A 17,186-nucleotide genomic window follows, 5' to 3' on the forward strand; every position below is an offset into this window, starting at 1 on the left:
ATCTGATGGTTGTGGGGGGCCTCAGCGTGGTGTATTTGTCGGCCGATTACGATACAGAACGTTAGGTTATAACTATAACCAAGTTCTGTTAGTAATGGTGACGCTCGGCGTCCGACGCCGCTGCAGCCCTTGATCTCACCTTGTGGTGAAAGCTTGGGAAGGAGGCGAGTAGGTGGCCACACACCTGCTTATGAGGGTAAGCTGATGGGGGTGTGGTCAGACGAATATTGGGATATAAAGGTACGTTGTGGAATTTTATTCAGTCCGCGTGCACAAGCGAGGTACAGTGCGTGAGTGACGCCGAGCGTCACCATTACTAACAGAACTTGGTTATAGTTATAACCTAACGTTTTCATTTTCCCACAGATACTGGTCTGTTATCTGTATATTCACCAAACCTCTTTTTCATGGGGCATATCTGTTGGTCCCAGGCTGTATGGAATGCTACGCTGCACAGTGTACGTCACATATTACAACCAGGGACCAGCAAGGGGCATGTGATTAGGTTTACATTCGAACATCTACATTTCTAAATTCTGGACGGAGCAAACTTATTGAGATTCAAGGACTTTGGAAATGGTCCTTTTTGCTGTAAACATTGTAGTAGGTGAATAGTTGAACTGTTTGAGAGTTTAATATGATTTTGTACCACAGATATGGCCTTAATGGAGCCAATCATGTAGCTTACAGTTTGGTGCTATAATGCCAAATAAAATAAATATTAAGATAATGATAATACTACTACTCCTAATAATACAAATATTAGTGTTATGATTAGAGTGTGGTCTGTTTTAATTAAGAAACTATTTATCATCATTATTAGTTATTACTACTACTACTACTACTACTACTACTACTACTACTACTACTACAATAACATTTGACACTCCTTGTGGGTCAGTAATGTGTGAGTCTGTCTCAACCGTTGACCATATTCACATGGTGGGTATTTTGCTCTGCCATGCTCAGGTTGGGAGTCAGGATAGAAAGAAATCCAAACCTGAGCATGACATAAGAGCAAAATGGCCACCGTGTGAATATGGCCAATTATTGCTATCTTGATATGGTGATTTGTATGAACGTCACCTGGCTTTCAGCAGCACCTGCTCCATAACCACACGCTTGTGCTCAACTTTCACATCTTCATTTATGTCTGTTCCTCCAAAGATGACACCAAAGGGGACTTGGATGTCTGGTGTAAAAGTTGTACATAAAACAGACAGGTCTTGACAGTTGTGGGACTCTTATAAGTGCACAGGTATAAGCAACTTTTTACATTAAAGGAACACACCTACATTACGGGAAATGAGCTTACCATCTTCTCCAGAGTCAGACAAGAAGATAGATACCAATTTCCTCAGCGTGTTCAGTAGAAAGCTATCCGGCTGTAAGCTAACCTAGCTTAGCACAAATTAATGGAATCGGATATGGACCACTAGCTTAGTTGTTGGCCAAAAATACTTCCATTAATGTGTGGTAAACTAGGCTAGCTTGCAGCCGGATAGTTTTCTAATGAATGCACAGAGAGGAAATTGGTATCCATCTTCTTGTCTGACTCTGGAGAAGTTGTTAAAGGAAAACTCCAACATTTTTGGAAATTAGCTTATTTAACATCTTCCCTGGAGTTAGACAAGAAGATACATACCTTTTTGTCTCTCTGCATGAATTAGGCTTAGGGAACGCCCGCACCGTTAGCCTAGCTTAATCACTGGAAGTGGGGCAGACCTTTAACCAAGTTCCCTACAGTCACTCCAAATACAATAAAAATACTCTGAACTATTTTTTGCCCTGTAGCCGTGCGTCACAGTCACGAAAGGGGCTAATGTAACGCCAGTCAGCAAGCGAAAGTAGCATTGAATCAAAAGGGATGCAGGGACAGCTGAGGATATTTATACTAGGTTGGATAGTCCAGCAAAGTTATGTCATATTCATCAATCTCACAATATTCGCTAACGTTAGACAGATGGAATACAGCCTTCCATCTAAAAACATAAATGAAAACTTACCACAGTCATGGTAGCCATAATAACGTCAATCGGTTTGGATCCTTTGAATGACACGAATATGTAAACACTGACCTCGACGTTAGAAAGTGGTGACGTGGAATCACTGCGCCCAGACAGCAGTGGTTCGGCAAAAAATAGTTCTGCGTATATCTGCTTAGAAAACGGAAATGTCTAATACAATTATTTTTTATTTCTCCACGTGGTAAATACACAGGTCACAACATGTTTACAGGAACGTTTTGGAGTTGTATTTTGATTGTATTTGGAGTGACTGTAGGGAACTTGGTTAAAGGTCTGCCCCACTTCCAGTGATGAAGCTAAGCTAGGCTAACGGTGCGGGCGTTCCCTAAGCCTAATGCATGCAGAGAGACAAAAAAGGTATGTATCTTCTTGTCTAACTCAGTCCAGGGAAGATGTTAAACAAGCTAATTTCCCAAAATGTTGAGTTTTCCTTTAAGCTCATTTCCCATAATGTTGGTGTGTTCCTTAAGTTTACAAGCTTGGGTAGGCCCTAGTCTTTATCAAATACAAAAATAAATACTTGGTTACTATGAGCATGGATAAATTGTTAGAGAAATGGTTCACCTAGGAGAAGCCTGCCTGCTTTGAACAGGTGTATGGCCACTGCCCCCTCAAAGGGTGGGGTTTGAGTTGCTAGGGAAGCCACCTCAGCAGGAGATTGGAATTCTGATACATCTCGAAGCTCACAGGTGTGACCTGCAGATTCAATGTGTGACCTGGAATCAAATCAGAATTATAAAAGGATTCACTGCACTGTATGAAAATTATTCTATACTAAAATATGGAAAAGTGTCGGCCTAATACACGACTACAAGGCACAGGCGGATAAGATAACACAAGATAATTCTTTATTAATACCCTTGGGTAACTTGTAACTGTATGTGTAATGTAACTTCAGGCAGCTAATAATACAAATCAAATGAGTAGGCCTGCGTGTAAACCACCTCAGAACATGGAAGTTAAATGACTGTAAATGCCAGAAAAATGGCTAACAGCACTTTAATTACATGTCGGTACAGATATTGTTGTTGCATAGGCCCTTTTCATATTAATAACATTAATTATAGTTGCGTTCCATTTAGGTCAAGGCTAATATATTGGAGAATAAGTCACCAGTATGTCACCCAATGGGAGATGGGGTACAGCACATGGTCAGATTGCGCTGGTGGAGTGTTAGGAAACCATATTTAATGGAAATGGAAATGCTGACAAGTTTTAATTGAGCATGTGTTATACCCAGATTTTCACATGATATGACCAGTGACGTCTCCTCCATCTTACCCTACTACTTCATTTAGGTGTGCCAGGGCAGGACCAGGGCCCTGGTATTGTGCATGCTGTCTCACTGGAATTGCTATGACAAACCTACATGGAACAGGACCATCCTTAATGTTATCAATTACTCCCACGTTTACCCTGCTATGACATGTCAAAATGCCTGCAATGAAAAGGGCATATTATGTATGAATTTATCTTAGTAAGCAAACAACAGGTGGTTGTAATAAAACAGCAGGTTGATAATCATTAAATGACAATCGTAGCCAATGTTCTGTGTTTATGTCATTGTGCCATATTGGTAGGAAATACATGTTAGGTCACAGGCTAGTTGTGCAATTTTACTTCAGATAAAGCTTAAGCTAGGTGGTAAGCTAGTATACTAGTAACGTTGCATAGTGAGCTTTCTGACGAGTCCAAGAAAACAACCTCTTTGTTTTAATGGATATGCAACATAATCATTAAACAATATCATTGGTGTTGAAGACTGATTTAGAGCGCGCTAACGAGGTTAGATGCGCTTAGTTAGACACAAAGCAAGTTACCTTATTCTCTCAGCTGTAGTGCAATTCCCTGTTGTTTTTGGACTGAGGCAGGCAAGAAAAAGTAATTTCATATCTCCACTACTAACGATTATGTTATCAAGCTAGTGTCACCTAACGGTATAAATGTATTGAATGTCAAATGGAACATTGAGCAAAGCTGTCGGACTGCTGTTATCGTGTGAAGCTCGACAGATCGCAGCCAGTATCAGGTTTCCTAAAGTCATGATGAGATAAGTGGAGACTAACAGTCAGTGACAGACAGTAGTACTCGCCACGTCAAAGCACTGTGGTTACAGCATGCTGCCCAATGTTTACACGTCCGTCTCTTAAAGGACCCCCTAGAAACAAGTGGTAGCTAGCTAACTTTCGCACGCACGCACACACAAACACACACATAATATATTTAATTTATATACACACGATGTCGTTTTGAAGTGACCAACTGCGTCAAACTACCACTGACTGGCCCAATGACCTATTGGATTTGGTAGGAACGCTGTGCAGTGCAGCTATCAGAGGTAACGTCAAACCTTGCCCCCAAAACAGGAAACAACTGCTTCCTTCTCGAGTGTGTCACAGCGTCTGAACAAAAATAACAGCATTATATACTGCATGGATTGACTAGCAACCTTGACTCGCATGGACTAGTCTTAGCGCAGCTATGTGTAGATCGTGCGCAGGGGACACGCGCAAATACGATTATTTGCTGAACGTTCTGTCACGCGGTAGTACTGTGACACTGACAGTCCTGTCTTATTTGTTTGTTGATAATATCTACTGTTTTCTGTTGTGATCAGAGTACTAATGTCGGACTGTTCAGCGGCAGATACATCTAGTTGAATGGGGAACCTGCGGGCGTATTTCATTAATTAAAGGTACTGTATTGCGAAAAGTTTTGGTTAGTGTTTATATTGCGAATCATGCTAAAGCTAGCTAATATCATTAGGTGTTCTACTGTAACATGATCATGATGGCACTGATGTGGACAGAGCGAGGAAATCGAGCAGCTCTGTCAGCTTAATTTAAGTCTGTATCTAACGCTAGTAACGCCTGCAATCATTATATATAGTCATTTAATAATCCCTTGAAGACAACGTCATCTAACTGATCACATGTGTTCATATTGTTATGCAGGTCCAACGTTTTACAGTAACTCCTGGGATATTGTAGGCTGACAATGGCCAGCAACAGGAGAACCAGTGAGAGCACCCCTCTTTTGGACTCGGGGACTGTCAACAGACCTGCACCGTCAGTGTTCCATGGCAGACGACTGGCCTGTGCTGCCATCCTACTGGCTGAATCACTGGAAAGGATTGCATTTTATGGCATCACATCCAATCTGGTCCTTTTCCTTAACAGTAGCCCCTTTTATTGGGAGGGCACGCAGGCAAGCCAAGCACCCCTGATGTTCATGGGAATTACTTACTTGATTTCACCATTTGGCGGTTGGTTGGCTGATGCATACCTTGGGAAATTCTGGACAATAGCTGGTAGTTTGATCCTGTATTTCATTGGCATGTTGTTTTTCCCATTCATTGCCAATCAAGACTCCATGATTAGTTTGTGTGGCAAGGAGATGGCATTTCCAGTGCAACCTGCCGAATGTATGAGTACTGGCAACAGTACTCCTCCCAGCAACTTAAACTGTCCCATTCGCCCGCCGTATTGTGGGATAGCGATCTACGGTGGACTTGTCCTCATTGCATTAGGTGTGGGTACTGTGAAGTCAAACATCACTCCATTCGGGGCAGACCAGGTAGAGTATGAACGGTCTAATTCAAACTCATTCTGTTCATTGTCATTATAGGGTGGGCCTGGATGAGATCAGGCATGCACAGTGTGACTGACATTATTTTATAGATCAGACATGCGGTAGTTCAGAGAGTGCTGTGTTGTACCATTGCAGCTCAATCAGACGTGCATTCCCCTGACAGAGACTGCTGATCGGAACCATTGATAATTGGCCTCATGGGATTTCCATTTTGGAGGATAGTCTTTGGTCAACAACAATTCTTTCTTTCTTTCTCTCCCTCCCCTCCCCTCACTCACTCACTCACTCACTCAGATACATAACAACCCTAACATTAGAGAATATTCAGTAATAATAAGAAGTGAAACACATCACATCTGTATAATATTTGGCACATCTTGAAACACTCTCACTGCTCTTCCAAGCATCATCAGTTTAATAGCCAACGTTTCAGTGCACGACTTTCATCAGTGCTTACATCGTAGTGTGACTAAGCACACCTCACTCATGGCACACAGCTGTTTTTCTATTATAAATGAGCTTATTAACACAATTGGCTGTTGGGTTGTCCCGTAGTGGTTGCACAAATTTGTCGCCTGGAAACAATTTAGTTGATGTACTGTTGTGCAATAGGAACAGGGGGGGGGGGGGGGGGGGGGATGCACCGATCCGATATTGGTATCGGTATCAGCCGCCGATATCAGTAAAATAGCTGGATCGGGTATCGGTAATTTCTTTTTTATATATCTGATTTTTATTATTATTATTTTTTTAAATAATAAATAAAATAATAAATAACCATTCAGTACATTTATATCTAAGTGTTCATTTGTTACATTTAGTTTCACTAAGAAAGTAATGTTTTAAGTCAAGCCGGATGTTGCCTTGCACAAAAGAATTATCCCAGTCTCTTCCACAGTGACAGTGAGGCATACAGTTTATTAATTGAATGAATGAAGTTTATTTTCTGTCTTTGTTTACAACAAATCAAAAACACACTTGTGATCCTTTACAATTCTTAAAAACTAAATATTTTATTTATTTATATATGGGGGGGGGGGGGGGTGGGGGGGGTGGACAATGGGTAATGGGTAATGGGTATCGGATCGGTATCGGTATTGGCCGATACCCAAACCCAGGTATCGGTATCGGGACTGAAAAAGTCGGATCGGTGATTGGTTGGTTGAGATTGTGGAGAACACTTATATTCAACAAGTAACCTACTCTCAGCTATTTATACACACTATACATATACAGGCACATCCCATCTGTCTTATTGCCTACTAGATTAATGTCATAATGCATGATTACCCCCGTTAAGAGCCTATTACAAAGAACACTTTAGAAAAGAAAGACGTTTATCAATGGAGTCATGTTTTTCAAAATAATTAATCAAGACCACTCCAACCATTCCAAGGAAAGTGACTTTGGCACCACGTTTGTTTTGTTTTTTAGGTCAGGGTCAAATCAAAGCAATATTAAAAGGCAACATGCTTATATGTAGTCTGTCTGTCTGTCTGTCTGTCTGTCTGTCCCCTGTCTCTGTCTCTCTCTCTAGACATTTCCCGTTTCTGTCATGTTGGACTGCTGATGTAAAATGTCTATCTGTGACATTATTTCAATTCAGCAAATCAACAGGCATCGTCAAATTTTATTTTCATGACTTCTTGTTGGAATGTCCACTCTTTAGAACATCACGGCAGTTTGTGAGGTGAAAGTCAGGCGATGTCATATGTGTCAGTGTCACATTAGTATTTTAGAACTGGTTTCTTACACATTCATAGCATTCGACTAGATGGTAGGTTTCTGTTCTTTTATTAGGCTATATGTTCCCACCACAGGACCAAGTAGTGTTTAATCAGGACAGTTTGCTATACGTCAGGTGAATAGTTATGTCTGAAGTAGGGATGCTCGATATTGGCTTTTTTACCGATACCGATATTCCGATATTGTCCAACTCTTAATTTCCGATACCGATATGATACCGATATCAACCGATACCGATATATGCAGGGTTTCCCCCCCAAAAAACGGAATAATTTCAGGTAACTAATAATTTCACTGGATGCATTCAAGAGGCTTTCTAAATGTAAGCATTATCTGTGCAAAATATGATCATTAAAAAAGTTAAAATTAACATACAAGTTGTTGAATTAAACCAACATGCATACTTTTGACAATAAATAAAATAAGAATTGGTTCTTACTTGCTTGTCTGGGTAAATAAAGGTTAAAAAAAGAAAATTTAATTATTTTTTTACGATACCGATATTTTTCGATATCACATTTTACTGCCGATAATATCGGTCGGCCGATAATATCGGACATCCCTAGTCTGAAGTCAACACACCCTCTTACAGTAAAGAGGCATTAACTCATTCTGCGCCATCGCTTAATGCGCCAGAGGGCGCTAGTACGCCATCGCTTTAATCAATGGAGAGACTGCGAGATTTGTGAGTGCTTAAAATATATCTTATATTATAGCTATGGGTCTAATACACCCGTCGATTGTCAGTGAGTTGCTTCTAGTCAACATACACGAAACAGATTGTTTTTTCATCCGTACATTTTCGTTTTATACCGTTTTGAATATGAGTATAGTTTTGGTGATTCTTAGTAATCCCAGGAAAAAACGCGATAATAGCCCTTTAGTGGAATACACTAAACACGTTGTCATTTTTCGCCTGATTATCGAATCTTCCTGAAATCAATGCTAGATTATCATTATTATCCTTCCTCATGCACACATGAAATGGCCCTCGTAGCGCTGCGCTCGCCCCGCCACCTCCTGCACTCAACGGTAAACAGCCACACACACACACACAGCTTTGATCGCGGTAGAAAGAAATATCAGATCAATGTAAGATTTTATATATAGAGTCCTTACCTGGTCTCTGATGTAATGCAAAAGAAATAATCCAATTATCTGATCGCCATTCCAAATACTGCTCGTGGATAGGGATGGGAATTGATAGGATTTTATCGATACGATTCCATTATCGATTCTGCTTATCGATTCGATTCTTTATCGATACCCTTATCGATACCTGATCAATTTATAATTTACATAAATAAATTGGAAATGCAACAGGACTACATTTACATTTACATTTAGTCATTTAGCTGACGCTTTTATCCAAAGCGACTTACAAGTTCTGTACGACAAGCCATCAGGAAGGGCACAACTCTATCAGCTGAGCAACAATGTTCATCAAAGTGTTGAGTGCTACAGTGTAGGTTAGTTTATTAGGACAAGTGCATGACAGTACGGTTAGTTAGGGTTAGATATATATTTTTTTATTCAGATAATGGTTGAAGAAGTGCGTCTTTAGTCGACGGCGAAAGATTGGACGTGATTCGGCTGTCCTAACTGGGGTGGGTAGTTCATTCCACCATTGTGGGGCAAGGACTGAGAATAGGCGACTTCTCTTTGATGACCCTCCCGGAGCTTGGATAGGAGTAGGTCTGAGGCGGCCAGAAGATGCAGAGCGTAGGGGTCTAAGCTGGTTAGAATAACAACATGCAACTTGACATTTCTCATTGTCATTTATTGTTGAGCCCCCATGTCAGAAAAATACAAAAACTGTAAAAAATAAAACATTAACTATAGCCTACACTTAAATAAAATAATGTATTTGAGATTCTCTTAAAATGTATTTATTTTTTTATTCTTAAACTAATTTAATCTATTGAATAACAGGTCGTTATTCCTCCGACTTCTGTCTCACACACACACACACACACACAGACACACAGACAGAGACAGAGCTCCCTCCCCGGACCCCTGTCCTATAAGGTATTGGCTTGTGTTGCTACACGAACACATTTGTATGTTGCACCACCATGAACCGGTTTTCGATTCCCATCCCTACTCGTGGAGCTCCGTCCCACATTGCCCGGCATTGCATATGAAGGGGGGGGGGGGGGGGGCAGCATAGCAGATGTAATGTTGTAAAGGCTAGTCCTGCCGGCGGAGTATTTAAACCCCGCCCGCACGGCTCAGATCGGCCCTGAAAAGAAACTACACCATTTCTAATAGAGTGCAATACCGGCTGGAAGGCGTAGGTGGCGGTATTTGCCATTTTGCGAGCTCAGACCCATTACCAATGATAACATCAGGCTGGATGGATGAAAAATGTATGGATATAGCTAATAAAAGAAATAAAGATGAAAACCCGACTATACTCGGGTCTGGCGCTGAACGGTTGGCGAGATAACGCGACTATCCTCGGGTCTGGCGTTGAATGAGTTAAGGTTTAAGATGGAAATGAATATACAAAGAAACCACACACCTCTGATATTGGTAGTAACAACACATGCTTTCAGGGTTTCAGATTCAGATTCCTTTATTGTCACTTGTTTCAGGTGTGCAGTGCAATAGAATAAATTTAGCATAGAATAAAATAAGATGACTAAAATAAAGATTACTATATACAGGTTTAGATTAGCATTGGCCTTGAGGGGTGAGGTGGGGGTGATTAGACTTCATCTCTCTGCCTCTCATCATAAAACGTCATCTCTCCCAAGTCTTTCCCCTTCTGGAATAGTTTTTAATGAAAGGCTGCCGTTGGAGACATTAGAGCGACTTGGATTGGAATCTATTGTCTCCAAGCTCTGTAGAGGCTGGCAGCCAGAAATGGACTTTGATTGCACTGCTGGATCAGCAAAACATTTGCTAATAATTTTGTTACACACATACACACACTGTCAAAAGCAGAGAGGAACTCCCAAGCTCCAGATTTATGCACAGGCAATGAATGTCTCCAAATATGCTTTCCAGTTACCTTAGAGGTGCACTATGTAGTTTTGGGAGATGAATTTGTAACCTCTTATTAAATAAACAAACTGTCCACAGAACGAATTTGAGTCTCTAGAAGAACAATATCTGAAGCTAGAAAACTACCAGAAAAGTTACTGTTGTTGTTGTTGTTGTTGTTGTTGTTGTTGTTGTTGTTGTTGTTGTTGTTTATAAAGGCAAGGCCCACAGTTCCATTTACAAATATATGCTAGGCTCATGTTTGGTTATCAGTGCCTCAACATTATTTTGGTTAGATTTCTATGTAAACGAATCCCCCTCCCTTTAACACGATGTCTGCCATGCAGTTTGACCATCTTATACCTCTCTCTGCCAGTGCTGTAAGCCTATGGAGTCGCTCACCTTCTTTGCAGGGCTATAACTTTTCAAATATTATAGCTATATCGACATTACTATGGCCCATCTATCGTTCCGGATGTGGGAATGTTATATTTTTCCATTCATACATTGTCGCGTTAATACCGTCATGAATATAAGTATGTTTTTAGAGTGTTCTGCAGTAATTCCTAGAACGCGAGTTATAGGCCCGACGCATATTGATCGGTATACATTATGCTCCATCATGCGTGAAGGAAAGGGGGGGGGGGTCGTTTATGATTCCTTGATTGTCAGTAATGGCTTTCTTTAGTACGACATCATACGTTGATCAGATGGATTGCAATGAAGTAAATGGAGAAAAAATATTCCAATTATTTGATTTCCATCTGCTAGATCCGTTTTCCGTTTGTACAACGCAATAAACCACATAACAAGAGAGCTCTGCCCGGAAAATTTTCGCCAATGCACAGAATGCACCATCCGGTTGAGAGTGGAGTGCAACTCGCCCAAAATCCACCAGGCGGCGGTATTGAGCCGTTACAATATCCGACAGAGTCCAGAGTCTCCCGGAGCCTTGCTGGATGAATTATGAATGGCAATAGCGAATAAAGGAAATAACAATCATAGAAACGAGTTAACTCGTTTTTTGGCGCTCAACGCATGGCGGCCAATAACGCCCTATAACTAGCTTTGCAGGAATTACCCCAGACCATTGCGGTATATAGTTCATATTCATGACGCTATAAAACGGGAACGTATTGATGATTTTTTTTTTCTTTATGGCATATTGAAGGGAAGGTTTATACTGTCAATTGACAATGACAATGGACACATAGCAATAATATAAAATATAGATTTAGCTCTACAAACAACCTCACGCACAGTGAAAACTTGTAATGAAAAGCTGGCCTCATAGAGTGGGGCCCGTCTAATCCCAATGGCCCCGAATGTGTTAACCAGCCCCACTAGTCTCTTAACCAGCCCCACTAGCATAGAGTGGGATTAGACGGGTCCCAATGGCCCCGAATGTGGTGATTGTAGCCTAGTACACGATTTGCTAGATCTGGTCACTTATATTTGAAATCTTTATTATTATAAAGATTATATCACACATTTATATCAAAAAAGAGAAATACAAAAGTTGTTCATGGGTAAACGTCAGCAGGACAATGTGCTATTGCGTAAATAACTCCATTAGCTTGACTTTAACATCATTAGCATGTGACAGAAAGTGATCTTGGATGAGTGATGCATAATTGTGAACCGTTTGTTGGAGGTGTCATAATGTGTCCTGTCCTGTGACAATGTTCAAAGGTTACAGCAGCCCTGCGTTATAAGATAAGAAACAAAATATTAGCTTCAGTTACTAATCAGTCTCTAATGTATCCCAAGACCCCCCCCCCCCCCCCCCCCCCCCTTATGTGTGTGTTTATTTATTTTTTTAAACACAAGAATAACAAAGAGCTAAATTTGTAGTCTAACAACATTGTAATATGGTGACACGGCTCTTCACACATAACAAGTTGTTACTACCGATTTCATTCCTATCAAACTTCTATTTAGCCCTAGAATTAACTGACTAACTAGCAGTGTCATCATTGTGACGTCACGCATTGTGTGACTCGCAGGTTAAAGACAGAGGACCAGAGGCCACACGTCGGTTCTTCAACTGGTTTTACTGGTGCATCAATTTGGGAGCCATCCTGTCACTGGGAGGCGTCGCCTTCATCCAGCAGAACATCAGCTTTGAGCTGGGCTACATCATCCCAGCTGTTTGCCTGGGAGTGTCTTTCCTGGTCTTTCTGCTAGGCCGCACTGTCTTTATTACCAAGCCCGCCGACGGCAGCGCCTTCTCCGACATGTTCAAGATCCTGGGCTTTGCCTGCTGCTCCTCGTGGACCCCCAAGGAGCCCAACCTACTCCGGTGAGAGGATGACTGTCATATCAATGCATTTGTTGATGTAAAAAATAGGGATGTCCGATATTATCGGCCGATATTGGCATTAAAATGTGATATAGGAAAATATCGGTATCGGTTTAAAAGAAAAAAGAAAAAAATAACAAGAAGAACAAATTCTGATTAAATTTTTTGTCAAAAGTATGCATAATGTTGTGTTAATTCCACAACAAGAGATATATGTAATGTTAATTACCTGAAATTATTCTGTTTTTTGGGGGGGGGGGGGAACCCTGCATATATCGGTATCGGTTGATATCGGTATAGGAAATTAAGAGTTGGACTATATCGGTATCGGTAAAAAAGCCAATATTGAGCATCCCTAGTAAAAAAATTGATTATAATAATTATCATAATTTAACTGTCAACAGAATGAAAATGTTACAAAGAAAACAACAGGACAAACTAAATAATTACTGTACATTGTAGCAATGCTTTCATGAATGATAATCGGACACCTCTGTATGTGGCATCTAATTTGGGGTGCACATGAGATCTCTCTGGCATGGTGTCTCTGATCCAGCAGGATAGCACAGCAAAGTGTTGCTGGTGGACCTTTATGTTTAAGCCTCTTTTGATCCCCCCCTGTTCTGTGTGTGTGTGTGTGTGTGTGTTTTTTTTCTCTTTTATCAGTGGTCCAGGCATTCATCATCATTCTCTGTGGTGGAAAGTTATTCCTAAGTGCTGTTCCATGACTTCAAAAACTTGACATTGAATATTTTAAGTTAGCCAATTCCTTCGCAGCCCTTCAAGAATTCCTTATTAAGGCATTTCTCCAGAGACAGGGATTATAGGCTTTAGAATAAAATTTCAGTTCCTCTCTCCAGAAGTGCTGTTATTTAAAGGGGAGACTCGTAAAAAAACAGCTGATTAAAAAGTCTCCATCTCAACAGTTTGGTTTAATTATATGTTTATTGGATATTTAATGGATTGTATTGCTGCCATCAGTCACACACACAGAGCTGCTTTGAACAGTGTTTTGCTTCCATTTTGTGACCAAGGCCCAAACCAACACTTTTGGATAGTGCCAAAGTGACCTATGGAGGGAGATTTCCAGAGGAGAAAGTCGAGGAGGTGAAATCCCTGTTGAAAGTCCTCCCAGTCTTCTTTGCCCTTATCCCATACTGGACTGTGTACTTCCAGGTGAGACCAATATCTAATGTGCTGTTTCAGCATTGGAATACGATTGGGGAGGTTTCTTTTGCAGAAGAAATCCTAATGATTATACGATGAAGTCCTCTGGACTATTGGCACCACGCTGCTACAGTCATATCCTCGTTGTATTACAGATGCAGACCACGTATGTCTTACAGAGCCTCCATCTGAAGATTCCTGACATTAATCCCAGCCTGAACGGCACCACTGACCAGGTAAGCCAATGGAGGAAGCTGTCAGTCAGCCTGCTGTCTAAAGCAGGGTTTCTTAATCTATGGGTCTCTATGGGATCTATGGGATACGAGTACAGACTGACTGGGTCCCAGGGTCAGACTAATTTAGCCAGCTTGATTCCTATGTTGGAAAAGTTTAAGAACATTTGGTTTAAAGTATACTAAGATCTGTGGCCTGACAACGAAAACTTTTAATTGACAGATTAAACAGATATACGATTAAACAGACACATTAAACCGATACTTGTTAAACAGTTATTTATATATTTATATTTGCATCACAAAAACAAAGACTGTTTTGATGCCACTGGGGGAAAAATAGAAATACTGTCCGATGGGGCCATAGTATCCTGTCTCTGTGTGTGAATTGGTTTTGAACTACTACAGTACACTCCTCGCTACCGAAGACAAATTAGTCCGTAGGTTGAGAACCAGTCCCAGGCAACAGCTGGAAGCAACTAAAGGTTGCTAATACCCAGGGAATTAAATCACACCTTCACTCCACAGACTAATACCTCAGATTAGCAACCAGATTATATCTCACCGTGACCAGTCCCTCCACGTAGACCTGATTCTCTCTGAATGCTGGTGTACTGTACTACATGTAGATCTGCTTCTCTCTGACTGCTAGTGTACTGTACTACATGTAGATCTGCTTCTCTCTGACTGCTAGTGTACTGTACTACATGTAGACCTGCTTCTCTCTGACTGCTAGTGTACTGTACTACATGTAGACCTGCTTCTCTCTGACTGCTAGTGTACTGTACTACATGTAGACCTGCTTCTCTCTGACTGCTAGTGTACTGTACTACATGTAGACCTGCTTCTCTGACTGCTAGTGTACTGTACTACATGTAGACCTGCTTCTCTCTGACTTCTAGTGTACTGTACTACATGTAGACCTGCTTCTCTCTGACTGCTAGTGTACTGTACTACATGTAGACCTGCTTCTCTCTGACTGCTAGTGTACTGTACTACATGTAGACCTGCTTCTCTCTGACTGCTAGTGTACTGTACTACACGTAGACCTGCTTCTCTGACTGCTAGTGTACTGTACTACACGTAGACCCGATTCTCTCTGACTGCTAGTGTACTGTACTACATGTAGACCTGATTCTCTCTGACTGCTAGTGTACTGTACTACACGTAGACCTGCTTCTCTCTGACTGCTGGTGTACTGTACTACATGTAGACCTGCTTCTCTGACTGCTAGTGTACTGTACTACATGTAGACCTGCTTCTCTCTGACTGCTGGTGTACTGTACTACATGTAGACCTGCTTCTCTGACTGCTAGTGTACTGTACTACATGTAGACCTGCTTCTCTCTGACTGCTGGTGTACTGTACTACATGTAGACCTGCTTCTCTGACTGCTAGTGTACTGTACTACATGTATACCTGCTTCTCTCTGACTGCTAGTGTACTGTACTACATGTAGACCTGCTTCTCTCTGACTGCTAGTGTACTGTACTACATGTATACCTGCTTCTCTCTGACTGCTAGTGTACTGTACTACATGTAGACCTGCTTCTCTCCAACTGCTGGTGTGCTGTAGGTGTGTATCTGGTAGGAATACACTTTTATAGCTGGGGGTGTTTTCCGGATTGAGTCAGACTAGGAAACGAAGCTGACGCGTAAACACGTTGACAGAGAGACAGAGCAATAGCTGGAGGGTGGTGGAGGGGCCTCCCCTCCCCCCTTAGCCTCGAGGTAGAAGGCTTCGGCTAACAGGGAAGGCTTTTGGCTAACCACTAGGCCTCAACCATCTTCGAACTGATAGCAGGAGAGACCGGTAGAATTAAGGAATTCAATAGACCTTCAAAGACCTTTCAGAACTGTTTTCCATCTGGTACAGAGGCTATGTTTATGGAATAAACATCAACATCAAGGAGAAGGTATCACGTTTCCAGTGTGTCGTTTTCTTCTGAGTCGGATGCATTACCGGGGAGATAGAGGGAGCCAGCCAGTACCAGGAGTAAGGTATAAACAACACAACGCAGACATCACGGGAAACAGAGAGATTACTGGCTGAGAACCCGATTATCCAACAGAATGCACAATATATCAGTGACCATATCGGTGTCTGTTCGATGAGAAAAACTGGGTAGATGTAACCCACTGATTATTTCTCATAATTTATTTGTATGTGTTTTTCTTTTTTTGGCCATGCAAAGTTTGTTTAGGTAACGTTACTTGCATGTGACAATGACGCAGCACAGGGCTAACGGCGGGCTAACATTGTTTCAGTATGTACAAAAATAGTATGTACAAAATTCTATTATGATAGAAATGTGTGTACAGTATTTATACAAATCATATTGACATTGGTAATATTGACATAGAAATGTGTCTGCTGTTTGGTTCTCAGTGAGTTCAAGGGAGCTCTGTAGACTTCAGCGCCTCTTGGTTTATTGATCCACAACATAAAAAATGATGTCCTAAGAGTTATGTGGGCTTGGTTGGGACATTCAGTGTCTAATGCCACCACATATTCAGTTCTCTTTGGCACACACTTTTGAGGTGATGCAGGAAAGTGTATAACTTAAAAGTGAAAATATAACGTGGACCGTAACACTGCTTTGAAAATCTAAACAATCAAATGGGTTTTTTATTATGCATACATATCTTTATTACACAGTATTATGATATACAGCTCTGGAAACCTCATGGGAACATATGACACAATTTGGTACATTTTTGTTCATCCATTTTCCACTGCGTTGAGATTAAAAAAGGAACCTGAGTGGAGACCTGACAGCTTTTCCTCTTCACATGCTATATTTCTACTACTAGAAAAAGGGAACTACCGGTAAGCCATTTTTGTTTTGCTACCAGCCTCTGTCTGCACTTGTCAAGATCAAAAGGGACGTGAGATTTGATGCCTTTGCCTCTGTGATTTGCTTCCTCGCCTCACCTCATCACCTGTTTTTCATTTCAACTGTAAGAATGATATTGTAGGGAGCGGGTAGCTGGGGTGAGGGCTGCTTGTTCGGTTAGTCAATTAATCAGTCGGTTTGGTCTTTAGTCAGCTAACTTTCTTAGTTGTATTCTTAAAGGGGCACTTCACCAAAACACAATTCTGATTTATTTTGCACAAAATCTCACACACAT

The 17,186-nt window shown here is 41.1% G+C and overlaps 2 protein-coding genes across 6 annotated transcripts in view; one reads left to right on the top strand and one right to left on the bottom strand.

Annotated features, from left to right (window-relative positions):
- glt1d1 (glycosyltransferase 1 domain containing 1) overlaps window positions 1-4,113 on the bottom strand; it is an 82,938-nt gene extending 78,825 nt beyond the window's left edge. For all 5 annotated transcript variants that reach the window (XM_084322505.1, XM_084322504.1, XM_084322502.1 and 2 more), the window contains exons 1-3: window positions 3,848-4,113; window positions 2,592-2,743; window positions 1,087-1,192 (exon numbers count right to left, since the gene is read on the bottom strand). In XM_084322505.1, the coding sequence (XP_084178631.1) occupies window positions 1,087-1,192; window positions 2,592-2,743; window positions 3,848-3,918 (329 nt within the window). In that variant the 5' untranslated portion in view covers window positions 3,919-4,113. The remainder of the gene's footprint in view (window positions 1-1,086; window positions 1,193-2,591; window positions 2,744-3,847) is intronic.
- Window positions 4,114-4,575: 462 nt separating this feature from the next.
- slc15a4 (solute carrier family 15 member 4) overlaps window positions 4,576-17,186 on the top strand; it is an 80,104-nt gene continuing 67,493 nt past the window's right edge. Inside the window, exons 1-5 of the mRNA XM_084325776.1 lie at window positions 4,576-4,722; window positions 4,982-5,603; window positions 12,359-12,654; window positions 13,689-13,830; window positions 13,977-14,057. Coding sequence (XP_084181902.1) covers window positions 5,025-5,603; window positions 12,359-12,654; window positions 13,689-13,830; window positions 13,977-14,057 — 1,098 coding nt within the window. The 5' untranslated portion in view covers window positions 4,576-4,722; window positions 4,982-5,024. The remainder of the gene's footprint in view (window positions 4,723-4,981; window positions 5,604-12,358; window positions 12,655-13,688; window positions 13,831-13,976; window positions 14,058-17,186) is intronic.

This window comes from Notolepis coatsorum (assembly GCF_963971535.1).
Source record: "Notolepis coatsorum genome assembly, chromosome: 1".
NCBI lineage: Eukaryota > Metazoa > Chordata > Actinopteri > Aulopiformes > Paralepididae > Notolepis > Notolepis coatsorum.